The sequence below is a fragment of the Schistocerca gregaria genome, chromosome 7 (assembly GCF_023897955.1).
Source record: "Schistocerca gregaria isolate iqSchGreg1 chromosome 7, iqSchGreg1.2, whole genome shotgun sequence".
Taxonomy (NCBI): domain Eukaryota; kingdom Metazoa; phylum Arthropoda; class Insecta; order Orthoptera; family Acrididae; genus Schistocerca; species Schistocerca gregaria.
In genome coordinates, this window is record NC_064926.1 from 486,850,073 (window position 1) to 486,865,180 (window position 15,108).

At 42.8% G+C, this 15,108-nt stretch overlaps 1 protein-coding gene across 1 annotated transcript in view; it reads left to right on the plus strand.

Annotated features, from left to right (window-relative positions):
- LOC126282145 (cyclic AMP response element-binding protein A-like) overlaps positions 1-15,108 on the plus strand; it is a 633,124-nt gene that overhangs the window by 593,005 nt on the left and 25,011 nt on the right. The window contains exons 3-5 of the mRNA XM_049981648.1: positions 5,707-6,071; positions 11,688-11,811; positions 14,801-15,018. Of these exons, the coding sequence (XP_049837605.1) occupies positions 5,707-6,071; positions 11,688-11,811; positions 14,801-15,018 (707 nt within the window). The remainder of the gene's footprint in view (positions 1-5,706; positions 6,072-11,687; positions 11,812-14,800; positions 15,019-15,108) is intronic.

Sequence of the window (15,108 nt, forward strand, 5' to 3'; positions counted from 1 at the left end):
AGGTTAACAGCCTTTAGGAGCAGTAAGTGAAAAACGCAGGCACGAACTTTGTGTGCTCACAGTAGCGTAGTGGATAGAATTGTCGAGTTTAGGAAGAGGTGTTGCGCTGATGGTAAATCAACAGAACAATGAAAAAAGCATGAAGAAGGCAAGTGTGGTGCCCCTAGAGCAGGATTCCTGTTTTTCTTGTCGCCCTTTTCTTTTTATGTACTCGATACGATACTCTTGGCCTTGAAGTCCCAACGGTACCGATCGACCGCCATCTCGTCCTCAACCCACAGGCGTCGGATCTGGATATGGAGGGGCATGTGGTCAGCACACCGCTGTCTCGGCCATTGTCAGTTTTCGTGACCGGAGCCGCTACTTCCTCATCAAGCAGTTCCTCAACAGGCTTCACAGGGGCTGAGTGCACTCCACCTGCCAACAGCTCACGGCGGACCGGACGGTCACCATCCAAGTGCTAGCCAAGCCCGACTACGTTTATCTTCGGTGATCTGACAGGAACCGGTGTTATCACTGCTGTAAGGCTGTTCGCTTTTGTTTTCATTGAATAATTAAAAATATTAGTTTATGTACTATAATATTTTTATATGTTCGATAGTTTTACAGCCCTGAACACACAATTCCACCTCTTCAGGCTGCCAACACAGATAATTAATAGTAGTTTAAAAGGAACAGATATGTTTAAGATATTTGGGGAAAACTTGCCGATGCGGTAACCTTTAGGGATTTTTTTTTGTCTATGCTGGAATTTCTAAAACTCGATATGGAAACACTGCTCATAACTCAAGCAATTACAGGGACAAAATTTAGCACTCGTGACAGTCGAGGCCCAGAAGTAAAACGCCAGGGGCGTTGCAGTAGACTCACGTAACACTAGTAATTGAATGAGAGAAGATAGTCGCTCCTGTGAAAGGGGCGTAAAACTCGGTAGCTTTACTCAAGGGTCAGGGGGGATGCTGGACCAGCGGTGCAATTTCCAAACCGGCGGGCACGAGTTAAGCCGCAGTACACTGCGCCGGAGAAAGGCGAAGGTGCTCGGTGCCACACACCTCCCCTTTGTGATGTAATTGTCCTAATCAAACTTAAAATCATTTAATTATGATCAAATTCATTATTATAATAACGCATCTATATGACCTTCCTTTCAAAAGATACCTATTTTCTATCTCATGAAGTACAACTGGACTACTGTAGATAATACAGGATTATTAATGGTGAATGTAGCGAGTATTTCGGCGGTAACTATTTAATGTTCATCCAAACATCGATAACAGTTACAGAAAACATAAAAGTATGTTCAAAATTCCGATCGTTGCGCAGGCGCAATGACTCGGAAGTTGGCGCTTGCGTGATGCATTCTGTTTTTCTTCATGCACGCAAGTGTTTTAACAAACATTTATTTACATGAACATCCTTGAGCAATGGTTGTTGACACGGCTTGATACGGATTTCACGCTTCACATCTTTTACCACATTAGGCTATAGGCGTTTGCACATTTTTAATTTAACACCTTCCAATCCGATGGATCGGTCGTGCTGGCCATGACGACGTTGTGTTCTGCTCTGAGCCACCTACATCGTCAGACCTAACATCCATAGATTTCTTTTTATGAGGTTATATGATGGACTTTGTTGATGTGCCTGCTTTGACAGAACTCAAAAATGCGCTAGCGTCAGAGACTCCGTATATTCTTCAGAATGTGTGGCGTAGAATGAATTATCGCTTAGATGTTTCTGCCTGACCAATGGTAGCGTCGTAGAATTCGTATAAACATAGAAAGTATGTAAGAAGAAATTTTAAAGTTTCCGTATTCTTACCGATATGTAGCTATACATTAAATAGTTGTAGCCCCTTGTAATCGCTATATTCATTTCAAACTCCCCTGCATGTATTTGAAACTATAGGAAATAGGCTGAAAATGGAGGTTGGTCGCAATGAATCGAGCGCAGAACCTCTTCGTCAGTAGCCAGCATTGCTAAACACTATACCACTGGAGTCATCAACGTTAACGAGTTAATTAAGAAAGTAGAGCAGAATATTGCTAAATAAAAGACGGCTTTGTTATAAAATGGGGTCTCACGAAATTGAGAATAATGGCAATGGTGTTAATTTTAGTATTTTTCAACAAATAACTCTTCCGAACATTGTGTAAATTTTACACGTGGTGCTGGTAGCTAAGACGTGCCGTCCACAATGTATCGAGAACGAGCAAATGCATCGAAGAGCGGTCTTCACTAAGTTAAAACGACAGAGTGATGAATTTCCTGACACACTGGAAGTACCGAAAAGGATGTAAACATGGGAACAGAAGGTGCCGGAAAGGTGGCTAACACGATAGGGCTGGGTGATCATATCTCGGGTCGTGCGTGGCAACTAAATTTGAACAGGTTCTTAAAGACCGGGTTCAAGTAAATTATAACGGATTGTTAAATGTTACAGTGGAGATACTGAGAGACAATGCTTTGTAGATGATAATGGCCCAACAATAATAGTGCTGCAAGGAATTCGCCGCTGTCGTCCTCCAGTTACTCTTGTACTGTTGGCGACAGTTGCAAACCGTGTTATTTCGTGAAAACTAGATGGAATATTAATTCACTTTTTGCTGCGAAGATACATGATGTACGTGAGATTTTATTGCAGAGGTAATGGTGGAGTGATTATCTCTTCTCCTTTTATATTCTTAACTAAACCTTCCAAAACCACAGACTAACAGAGAATCCGTTTACTAATCAATATCTGTACTGTCCTCTTTTCTTTCACGATTAATATGGTGTCAGTGATGTGCTATAATTTGTTGCCCCTTGAAATATACTTGTACGTGCTATGTGGCTTCGGTACGATATTCCGAGCTTCGGTGAGTAGTTTAAGCTTCGGTGACGAGTTTACAAATTTTAACTAATCACTGAGCAAATTGGCTTCCGTATTTATCACTTATAACAAGTGAATTCAACACTGCTGTTAATAGCAGTATGTATACTATGCGACATCATAGTAGTTCTGAATATGGTGCCATCCTGCAGTACCTGGCTCTTACGTGGCATGGGTAATTATTATTTTGCTTAAACTACATGCCCATTGGGCACTGGAGACGACACGGTATGTCGAGTGTAGACTCCTTGTGCTAGTCCACGTGTGCTACTAACAAGGATCTCACAGGAGATGCGCCAAGGAAATCAAATACTCTTTTAGTAGTGGTGGGGCCCGAGGATGGTGGTAATGTGCCGCTGAAACTAGTGGTGCGATATAATAAAGACATTCTCCAAGATACAGCTGTGGTGGTACTTTTTGTTATATGCAGCGTGGTCCATTGATCGTGACCGGTCCAAATATCTCACGAAATAAGCGTCAAACGAAAAAACTGCAAAGAACGATACCTGTCTAGCTTGAAGGGGGAAACCAGATGGCACTATGGTTGGTCCGCTAGATGGCGCTGCCATAGGTCAAACTGCGTTTTTTTAAAATAGGAACCCCCATTTTTATTACATATTCGTGTAGTAAGCAAAGAAATATGAATGTTTTAGTTGGACCACTTTTTTCGCTTTGTGATAGATGGCGCTGTAATAGTCACAAACATATGGCTCACAGTTTTCAACGAACAATTGGTAACAGGTAGGTTCTTTAAATTAAAATACAGAACGTAGGGACGTTTGAACTTTTTATTTCGGTTTTTCCAATGTGACACATGTACCTTTGTGAACTTACCATTTCTGAGAACGCATGCTGTTACAGTGTGATTACCTGTAAATACCACATTAATGCAATAAATGCTCAAAATGATGTCCGTCAACCTCAATGCATTTGGCAATACGTGTAACGACATTCCTCTCAACAGCGAGTAGTTCGCCTTTCGTAATGTTTGCACATACATTGACAATGCGCTGACGCATGTTGTCAGGGGTTGTCGGTGGATCACGATAGCAAATATCCTTCAACTTTCCCCACAGTTAGAAATCCGGGGATGTCAGATACTGTGAACGTGCGGGCCATGGTATGGTGCTTCGACGACCAATCCACCCATCATGAAATATGCTATTCAGTACCGCTTCAACCGCACGCGAGCTATGTGCCGGACATCCATCATGTTGGAAGTACATTGCCATTCTGTCATGCAGTGAAACATCTTGTAGTAACATCGGTAGAACATTACGTAGAAAATCAGTATACATTGCACCATTTAGAAAGCCACCTATAAAATGGGGGCCAATTATCCTTCCCCCCATAATGCCGCACCATACATTAACCCGCCAAGGTCGCTGATGCTCCACTTGTCGCAGCCATCATGGATTTTCCGTTGCCCAATAGTGCATATTATGCCGGTTTACGTTACTGCTGTTGGTGAATGCCGCTTCATCGCTAAATAGAACGCGTGCAAAAAAATCTTCCATCGTCCCGTTATTTCTCTTGTGTCCAGTGGCAGAACTGTACACGACGTTCAAAGTCGTTGCCGTGCAATTCCTGGTGCATAGAAATATGGTACGGGTGCAATCGATGTTGATGTAGCATTCTCAACACCGACGTTTTTTAGATTCCCGATTCTCGAGCAGTTTGTCTGCTACTGATGTGCGGATTAGCCGCGACAGCAGCTAAAACACCTACTTGGGCATCATCATTTGTTGCAGGTCGTGGCTGACGTTTCACATGTTCCTGTTTCCTTAAATAACGTAACTATCCGGCAAACGGTCCGGACACTTACATGATGTCGTCCAGAATACCGAGCAGCGTACATAGCACACGCCCGTTGGGCATTTTGATCACAATAGCCATACATAAACACGATATCGACCTTTTCCGCAATTGGTAAACGGTCCATTTTAACACGGGTAATGTATCACGAAGCCAATACCGTCCGCGATACCACGTACTTATACGTTTGTGACTATTACAGCGCCATCTATCACAAAGCGATAAAAGTGGTCAAACTAAAACATTCATATATCTTTACGTACTACACGAATAAGTAATAAAAATGGAGGTCCCTATTTTTAAAAAACGCAGTTGATATCCATTTGACCTATGGCAGCGCCATCTAGCGGGCGAACCATAGCGCCATCTGGTTCCCCCTTCAAGCTAGACGAATTTCGTTCTTTGTAGTTTTTTCGTTTGACGCTTATTTCGTGAGATATTTGGCCCGGTCACTATCAATGGACCACCCTGTATATTATCTAGGATATGCTATAATCTGTTGCACCTTGAAATATGCTTGTACGTGCCACGTGGCTTCGGTACGATATTCCGAGCTTCAGTGAGTAGTTTAAGTTCCGGTGACGAGTTTACAAATTTAAACTGATTACTGGGCAAATTGGCTTCCGTATTTATCAGTTATAACAAGTGAATTCAACACTGCTGTTAATAGCAGTTTGGATACTATGCCACAACCTTCTGTTTAAAAAAGAAAATCTGAATATTGTGCCATCCTGCAGTACCTGGCTCTTACTTGGTACTTGGCTGGCAGGTCCCTCGATCATGCAGTAAGATGGATATCTACTGATTCCTTCATTGTTTTTCTCTTGTATTTCTGTAGCCTACTGTCTCATGACCTTGCCTGGTACCAAATCCCATCGCCCTACTGAACGTCTGCGTTAATTCTGAAGGGTTCTGAAATTTCTCCTACGAATTTAACTTTTGAAATCGCCTCTGTGAATGTCTTCCAGCTATGTCATGGAGAAAAATGTGCTATGTAACGTTGTTCTGGTGTGCCGCAGCGATGGAGGGCGAGTGCTGGCCGCTGGCTGCGGGGTCCCGGCGTACGTCGCGGCCGCAGCCCACATCTGCGGGGTCGGCGTCAGTGTCGGTGGGGTCGCCGGTGCTGGTGAAGGACGAGCCGCTGAGCGAGCCGCCATCGCCCTCCGACTCGTGCCCACTGTCGCCGGGCTCCTCCGACCAGGACGTCGATGTCGACGTCGACGTGGACGTCGACATGGAGGCGGAGCAGGAGGCGGAGGCGGAGGCGGAGCACGTGCCCCAGGAGGCCCCCGCCGCCCCCGCGGTGCGCGACCACCACCAGCAGCAGCAGCAGCAGCCACAGAGCGCCGCCGTGCGGAGGGAGATAAAGGCCGAGGGTGTCCGGGTGAGCGCTCGCCAGCACTGCGTCGTCACACAGAGGACCAGGGGCAGGGTAGTGGCAGTGGGTTCTTGAGGAGGTAGGGTATTGGCACGGTCTAATTTAACAGTCGCGACACTCACTGCTGTAAAAGTTGTTACCGTTTGACAGATGGGGCGACACTAGCGCTCCAAGCGGCGAGTAAGGTGAACGTCAGACACGTCGTAAGCATGATGTTTGTTTTGCAACCATTTCCTACGTAATTTACGAAATATTTGAGTTATTTTCTTGCCTCCAAGGGTTTGTGTAGTATCAGAAGGCATATATGTTTCTAAAATGATTCTAAAATAAGCGCAAGTATGGACAAAAACCGTGAAACGAGTGGCAAGTTACATCACATTCGTGAAGAAACTCTTGTGACATTGGATAGAAGTGCAGCTTACCACGTTGATATCAATATAAACACACAGCTTCACATGTAAGAAGCACAGACATGTACCTCTACATGCAAAAGCGATCGACAGCTTATTTATCGTTCTGTAGACCTACTGTGTTGGTGATTGTCGTCTCCTGTTGCCACAAGTACGACCTTCATCTTTATATTATTCTATGTGGGACTAGCAACTGCCAAATAGTGGGAGAAATATGTTGAAAACATTATAATGAGCTGATTACATTACATTTCACGCAAAACCAAACATTTGAATAATATTCAGTCGGTGAACAAGGTGCTAACAAAATAATGTCATCACACGAAGGAAGCAAGGAAAATTAAGTGACTAACAACAGAAGTGAATGAAATACATACCAAACATTTCTCTTTTGTTAGACACGATTAACTGCACTTAATCTAACCCCTTCAGAGCAGGTCTGTGTTGGCGATTCACACGAATCTGGCACGGATACACGGAGAGTTGAACTGGCTGCTTCTGCGCCATAGGGCTGTTTTACAGCTTTAAATGGATTGTCGAATCTTTGTGGCAGTATCCTTTTCATCGTCAGCTGAGGTGGCTTATTTTGGATGTCAAACAGTGTGGGTACCGCATTCCATATGAGTTTATTATTGTGTGCGTTCATGAACTGGTTTTGTTCGAAATGTAGCGAACGAAACCTAATATTATGAAACAGGTAAACTGGGTCCTTTTTTCAGATGGCCTTCTCGTCTGCTGTTAACTAGCCATTTTCTGCTCTTAAAACGAAACATTTATCATTAATACACATGTAGTTTGCAAGTGAATTCTGACGATACAGTTTAGTAACATGATACTTAGAAAACTTAAAAAAAGACAGCTGTGGTGTCTTCTTCCTGTTGTTGCTGCAATTTATTGCGCTACAAACGCTCCCGCTTGTAAAAACCATTGTAGAAGCCGAACTCACAGTTTAAGTTATTGTCCGCTTGGGGCTCTGCTGGCGCGGTAGGTAACAATATCTAGGCGAAGTGTCGCGACTGTTACGTTAGACTGTGGTATTGGGTTGGTGGATAAGCTCGTAGCGTTTCTCCATAAGTTCGATAAACACGACAGATACGCATAAGAGAGACTTTAGTCACCAATAATACACTCTCCTTCACTATTACAATAGTGTGCCAGTTATTCTGAGGTAACTTTTCGATTCCACGACTGTAGAAATCACACGATTTGAGACGAAGAAATCGTGGAGCCGTGTTCAGAGCACTTTTTCAACCGGCTGTAAGTTCTTGAAGGCAGTTCGATAGAGAGCGGAAAAGGCGAAAACCTGAGGGCAAGATCATGTGAATAAGGCGGGTATGGAATGAGTTTCCAACTCTAACTCCTGTGTAGTGTTTTTTCTGTCTAGCGGAATGCGGGCGAGCGCTATGGTGGAGTAACATCACTTCACGCTGTCTTCTTTGTAGCTGTTCTCGGACTTTGTCCGCAAGACGTCGCAGTAACGCAGTTGTTGTCAATAAATGTCAGCAGTGATAGTTGCGTCTAGAGAAGTCAATTCGTAGTACACTGCACAGTCACTGTTCCACCAAATGCACAACTTAACTTTTGCGGATGCCCGCAGGCCTTGGTACGGGAAGTTGCTGCTTTCTTTTGGTTCGACCATTTCTTTCTTTTCCTTATGTTAGCATGAAGACAGCATTTGTCGTCACTAGTGACGATACAGGATAGGAATGGCAGGTTTTGTTCACGAACCAACTGACGACGAGCAAGCAGAGATGCATTTTCGTAATTTTGGCCCGGAGCATGCAGTACCCGTACACGCGATATTTGAACATTCCCCATTGCATGAAAATGTCGCATGACGGTGGAATGATCACAGTTCATCACATCTGCCAATTCACGAGTACACTTACGTGAACCATTGTGGAGTAATGCACCAAATCCCCGTAGATTGTACTGTACTTGGAAAGTCACTAATGTCAAAACCATCCTCCTTATAAGGAGAAAACCATTTTCTTACCGTGCTCTGTCCAAAGGCGTTATTCCCATACAAGGCGCAAATGCTTATCTGCCTCCGCTGCTGTCACCCCACTTCTGAACACAAATACAAGAATATGTCAGAAATGTTCCGACTTCTCCACTCGGCACTCAGTTTTCTAGCTTCGACAGAGCCACTCACAATCTCCAAATGACGATAGGTAAACTGAACTAACAACAGTGAAGCACAAATAAAAAATAACATTCGATAAATATACCCGTAGCAAGCGGAATACCAAAATACAAAACAAAAACGCTACTAACTTATCCACCGACCTAATATACAACATACCACATAAGTGGAATGTGGATGTGGGAATGAGAGATCTGAAGAGGGGGGGGGGGGGGGGGGGGGAAATAATTGGAGGAGATCAACACAAATGGGCTGAAGGTAGAGAAGGTGTGATGGAAACTTCCTGGCATATTAAAATTGTGTGCCGAACCGAGACTCGAACTTGGGACCTACTCAAACTTTGGACCTTTGCCTTCCACGGGCAAGTGCTCTACTAACTGAGCTACCCAAGCAGAACTCACGCCGCGTCCTCACAGCTGTAATTCTGTCAGTACCTCGTCTCCTACCTTCCAAACTTCACAGAAGCTATTCTGCAAACCTTGCATAACTAGCACTCCTGGAGTCATGGCTTAGCCACAGCCTGCGGGATGTTTCTAGAACGAAATTTTCACTATAAAGCGGAGTGTGCGCTGATATGAAACTTCCTGGCAGATTAAAATTGTGTGCTGGACCGAGACTCGAACTCGGGACCTTTACCTTTCGTGGGCAAGTGCCCCACCATCTGAGCTACCCAAGCACGAGTCACGCCCCATCCTCACTGATTTAACCTGCCAGGAAGTTTCATATCAGTGCACACTCTGCTGCAGAGTGAAAATCTCATTCTGGGAATATCCCCAGGCTGTGGCTAAGCCATGTCTCCACAATATCCTTTCTTTCTGGAGTGCTAGTTCTGCAAGGTTCGCAGGAGAGCTTCTGTTAAGTTTGGAAAGTAGCAGACGAGGTACTGGCAGAAGTAAAGCTGTGAGGACGGGGTGTGAGTTGTGCTTGGGTAGCTCAGATGGTAGAGCACTTGCCCGTGAAAGACAAAGGGCCCAAGTCCGAGTCTCGGCCTGGCACACAGTTTTAATCTGCCAGGATGTTTCACACCAGTGCACACTCTGCTGTAGAGTGAAAATCTCATTCTGGTCAAGGTGTGATGGGACATAATGTGATGTTGGGTACACGGGTGAGTGTGTGAGTGAATGAATGGAAGAAAGAGGGAGGGTCATGAATTATACTCTGTCTGATCAAAAGTACCCACATACCTTTTAGTGGATATTAATATGAAGTGTGTCCAGACTTTGTATTTATGGAGGCTCGAACTTTGCTGCAGACACTTTCAGTGAGGTGTCTGAATATCTGTGGAGGAACGGCAGCCCACTTCCAAAACCAGAGGAGCTAGTGATGTCGGAAGCTGGGTTCTGGAGCAAAGTCTACATTCTGACTCACTCCAGAGCTGTTCCATTGGGTTCAGGTTGGGACTCTTGGGCAGGTCAGTCCATTTCAGGAATGTTATTGTCCACAAACCATAGCCTCACAAATTCTGCTTTGAGACAAGGTGGATTGTCATGCTGATACATAGCATCATCATCTCTAAACTTTTCCTGTACTGTACACAGTAAATAGTGCTGTAAAATGTGTTCATATCCTTCCACATTTATTGTTTTCTTAATACAAACAGGAGATCACTCCCTAACCACGAGAAATACTCTCATACAATAACATTACGTCCTTCCTGCTTCACTGTTGGCACTACACACAATGACAGATAATGTTCTCCAGGCATTCCCCAAACTCAAACCCTTCCTTTAGATTGACACAGAGTGTCATCACTCCAAATCACTCAATTCCAGTCATCCACTGTCCAGTGGCGTTGCTCTTTCCACCACCTCAAGCATTAAATACAAATGTGTGGCATATGACTAACTGCTCACCCTTTGTACCCCATTCTTTATAACTCCCTGCAGGCAGTAATTTTGCTAGTTGGACTGCTGGTGGCACTTTGGAACTCACAAGTGATTCCTTCCACTGATTTCATGTAATTTTTTACAATCACACTCCTCAATGCTCAGTGGTCGTAGTGTAGCTGTGGTTGTTCCTTTGAATTTCCACTTCACAGTCACATCACCAGAAGTGGACAGTAGAAGAGTTAAAATGACTCTGGTGTATTTGTTACTCATGTGAAATCTAGTGACTAGTCCACATCTGAAGTGACTGAGCTCTCCTGACACACCCATTCTTCTGTTGCTGCTTTTTTATTGACAATGTAATAGCCTTCACATCTTGTGACATCTAGTGATCAATTCCATGTTATGTAGTTGCGTCTGGACACTTTTGATCAGCTAGTGTAAATGGAAGAGGGAGGGAGAATAAATTAAAGAAGGAAATTATAAATGAACAATAGAAAGGAGGTAGAGGGAGGAATGAATGAATGTAGCAAACTACGAGTAAATGTGTGAAGAAAACTAGGTACTTACTGTTAGTGTTTGTGTTCCATGTATCATAATTGTGACTTATCACTATGAAATGGAGGAAGTCAGTGTTATAATTACTGTACATCTTCTCAGTGGGAAATATGGCAACATACAGACCATTTATATAATTCCTTAACGTTTTCTATTTTTAAATATTTTTGAATTAATGAAGGCAGCACTGAATAAATGGTTAACAGGAATAAGATACTGAAGCTTAAGTGAATGAAACTATGATGAAATGAATGAATATATGAATGAATGAAGCTTGAATGAATAAAATTAGGATGAAAAGAATGAATGAGGGAGAGAGATTACTCTATTCAAGGCTGCACTGTTAAGACTACTGAAAGAAACATTTTACTTAGTTAACAGCAATGGCTGGAACAATTGCATTAATGTGTCATGCAATTTGGAAGTGACTAGTGCACCTGTAATTTGTACACAAAACATCCAGTCTCTGAAGCTGAAAGAGCAATTAAAATTCATTTCATATTTCCAGAGTAGACCTCTTTGAAGTGTTGATGGACGACACCATAGAAAATGTTGAGAGCATAGGGATATAAATCTGACTTTGGAAGCTGTGTGTGTGTGTGTGTGTGTGTGTGTGTGTGTGTGTGTGTGTTTTCTGACATTTTTGGAGTGTTGTCTGAAAACTGGAGACTTTTTTTTGCAGACAAGTGGTCAGCAAAGCGTCCTGAAGCAACCCACCATCCTGTTGGCGACACGTGGTACCATCTTCGCACAGCAGAAAATGGTCATACCAAAGCTCAACATCAAAGTTGAACCTAACACTTCAGGTGCGTTTGCATACATTTTGCAATATCAATATTTCCTCTTTATTTCTCTTTTGTTGATATTCACATACATATGAAGGTACAAATATGCAGATTTGCAAAAAGTCCCCTGCTGTCAGCGTTTAATTTTAATACTGTTAAAGTTTCTGTGTCTTTCCACTTTGCTAAAAATGTTAACAGAACAAAAATTTTATGAAACGTGCAGACAGACAGAAAAGAGACAGTAAAATGTCTCGATAAACACCACCAAATTAACTTCTGGAGAAACTGTCTTGTGCAATAAGCCCTCTGTGTAAGTATTCATGTATGTATGGAGCATCTTGTTCTAAGTGATCCGTATGAATTCCTAGGATGTGTTAGCCCCAGGAAATGCCTACAAAGTGCCAAAATTTTGAAGTGATGTTTTCCCGCATTGCTTACTCTGTAGCTCCACAAAGTTATTTTTTTCATTACAGGTGGCCATCACTACTGTCTTAACCACATAGAGTTTCAGTCCATTGTGTACATAATCATTCCACTATCTGCATGTTTGTGAAACCTTGTCTTGGCTAGTCAAAGCTGAATTTTGTTTGGTGGTTATGTTGTATGAATTAAAACACCTTTGTCACAGAGGCACGGTGACAATTATTGGACTGTATTAAATAAAATCATCATAACTTCTGAATGGTTTGCATTAGGATGTTCAAACTGCATGGTTGGCCACAGGGCATGATGGGAATTAGTATGGCTTGGTTTAGCAATGAAGCCCACTATCATTTGGATGAGTTTATCACTAAGCAAAATTGGTGCATTTGGGGAACTAAGAATCTGCAATTTGCTATCAACAAAATATCTTTATCCTCAGCAGGTGACTGTGTGGTGTGCAATTTCCAGTCACAGAATTATCGCTGTAATATTTCTTGATGGCACAGTGACTTTCAAATGGTACATGAAGGTTTTGGAAGATTATTTCATCCTCATTATCCATAGTGACCCTGATTTTGACAAGATTTTGTTCATGCAAGGCAGAGATCACCCCCATAAAAGCAGGAGAGTGATGTCCTGTAGGAGCAATTTGAGGACCACATTCTGGCTCAGGGGACCCAGAGGCCACTGGCATGGGACTCGATTAGCCGCCATATTCTCCAGATCTAGACACATGTGGCTCCTTTGGTGGGGCTATATTAAAGACAAGGTGTACAGCAAAAAACCCAAACCCATTGCTAAGCTGAAAACAGCCATTCAGAAGGTCTTCAACAGCATCAATGTTCCAACACTTGAGTGGGTCAAGCACAATTTCCCTATTCGTCAGCACCCCAACATTGCCAATGATGGCAAACATATCAAACATGTCATAACCTAAATTTGAATATCTGTAGTCACGTTCACATGTTGAATAAAGTGTGTGCATGCTGCAGTTTGTAACTAATTATTTTTTTTTTCATGTAGTTCAATAATTGTCGCCCTCTACATCCTGACAATAACTAGAAGTGAGGATCAAGGCCACTGTCTTCAGTTGCTACACTAGTGTTACAGATGACTATTTAGAATTGTGAGAAGGCATAATAGTAGCTATGTTCTGCATGTTTCATGCATGTGAACATGCTTTTCACAATATCTGACCTGCTACTTTTTATCAGTATGGAAAAAGTGTGGTTGACAATACTCGCTGGCCGGGGTGGCCGAGCGGTTCTAGGTGCTACAGTATGGAACCGCGTGACCGCTACGGTCGCAGGCTCGAATCCTGCTTCAGGCATGGATGTGTGTGATGTCCTTAGATTAGTTAGGTTCAAGTAGTTCTAAGTTCTAGGGGACTGATGACCACAGAAGTTAAGTCCCATAGTGCTCAGAGCCATTTGAACCATTTTTGACAATACTCGTATAACAAGTATGTCTAGTTGCTTGTGTGATAAAAGTGAAAATCAACTTAGAATATCAATGTTAAAGTCACTATTTCATAATATACTTTATTTTTGTTTGATATTAAATTGTTCTTTATTAATATTAATAGTTGTGTTACATACATGGATAATTGTCATGCCCTCAGCTTAAATGTGGTTTTAGCAGTGTCTGATAATATCTACAATCCTTGAATTATTTCAGTTTGATGGGATTTATCATTGTGCGCATCTTTGGACCTTGTCTGGCTAGTCTATTGCATTATAAATAACATTTAATTTTCCTGAATATAATTTCAGGGTAAAAATAATCAGAGGCGTTTTCAAGATCACAGAATAAATCAACAGGATAATTTTGCATTCTTATCCCTGCCAGGAATTGTGAGCTCAAACAACTTTCTCGAGTGGGAGGGGGGGAGCTACAGGCAGTCAGCAGGTTATGCCATAAAAATGAATCAGTAGTCTATAGTAGGCCATTTTCTCAAAATTTGTTGTAAGGACTAGAAAGAATGAAATGGATCTGTAATTAGAGGGGAATTACTTCATTTTTATGGACTGCATATTTAAGTTTTCCATAATTATTAGGCAGATGTGTTCTACCTGTTTGTGGCATATGAAAGTTTGTGCGAATTAAGGACTTAAACCTGGGTATCCCACCATCTCGAGCGGTCGCCTTACCATCAGGCTATCCATGCAAACTGACCAAATTTCCAGATGTCACACTATCTACATCCTTATGCCTCAGTGATGAAAGTAAAAAGACTGTGGTATAGGGCTGTTGATATGACATATGGAAATGTGGGTATGTCCAGGATGCATGCATGGGTAGCTTAATGATAAGGTGACCACTCACAATAAAAAGGAAATCTGGGTTTGAGTCCTGGTATGGTACAAATTTTCACATGTCACCAACAGGTAGAACATCTGTACCTAATACTGCCGATGCCAAGTTATTTGCATCAGCAAATTTATTTCAATCTAATTTTGAAAAGGCGTCAGTCTTGATCAATGTAAAAAAAAAGGTCACTGATTCATTAGATAGTGGTATTGATGATTTTTCTGGATGTAGCATCAGTCAGTGATGAGACTTGCTGACTTGGTCATTGCTCACACAGGTTTCACACTGCCACCGACACCACCATCCTCAACCACTAGCGACAGTGAAGGCAACGCATCTCCAGGGCGCGAACCGACATCCCCAGGAGTAGGTGTAGCATGTGTGGGGGGCCGCGTGCAACGCTCCACCTCTGGCTCGACCACTCAGCAGCCTCGCCTCCTGCTTGCTGCCCCTGGCAGGCAGCCCATCCAGACGCCACTCATCAGCAACCAGCCAGTCAGTGTACCAAGCGAAACAATATCAAATAATACTTCTATATTAGTGCTTTCATATCCTTCACAAAACTGCAGTCTAGAAAATGCCTGC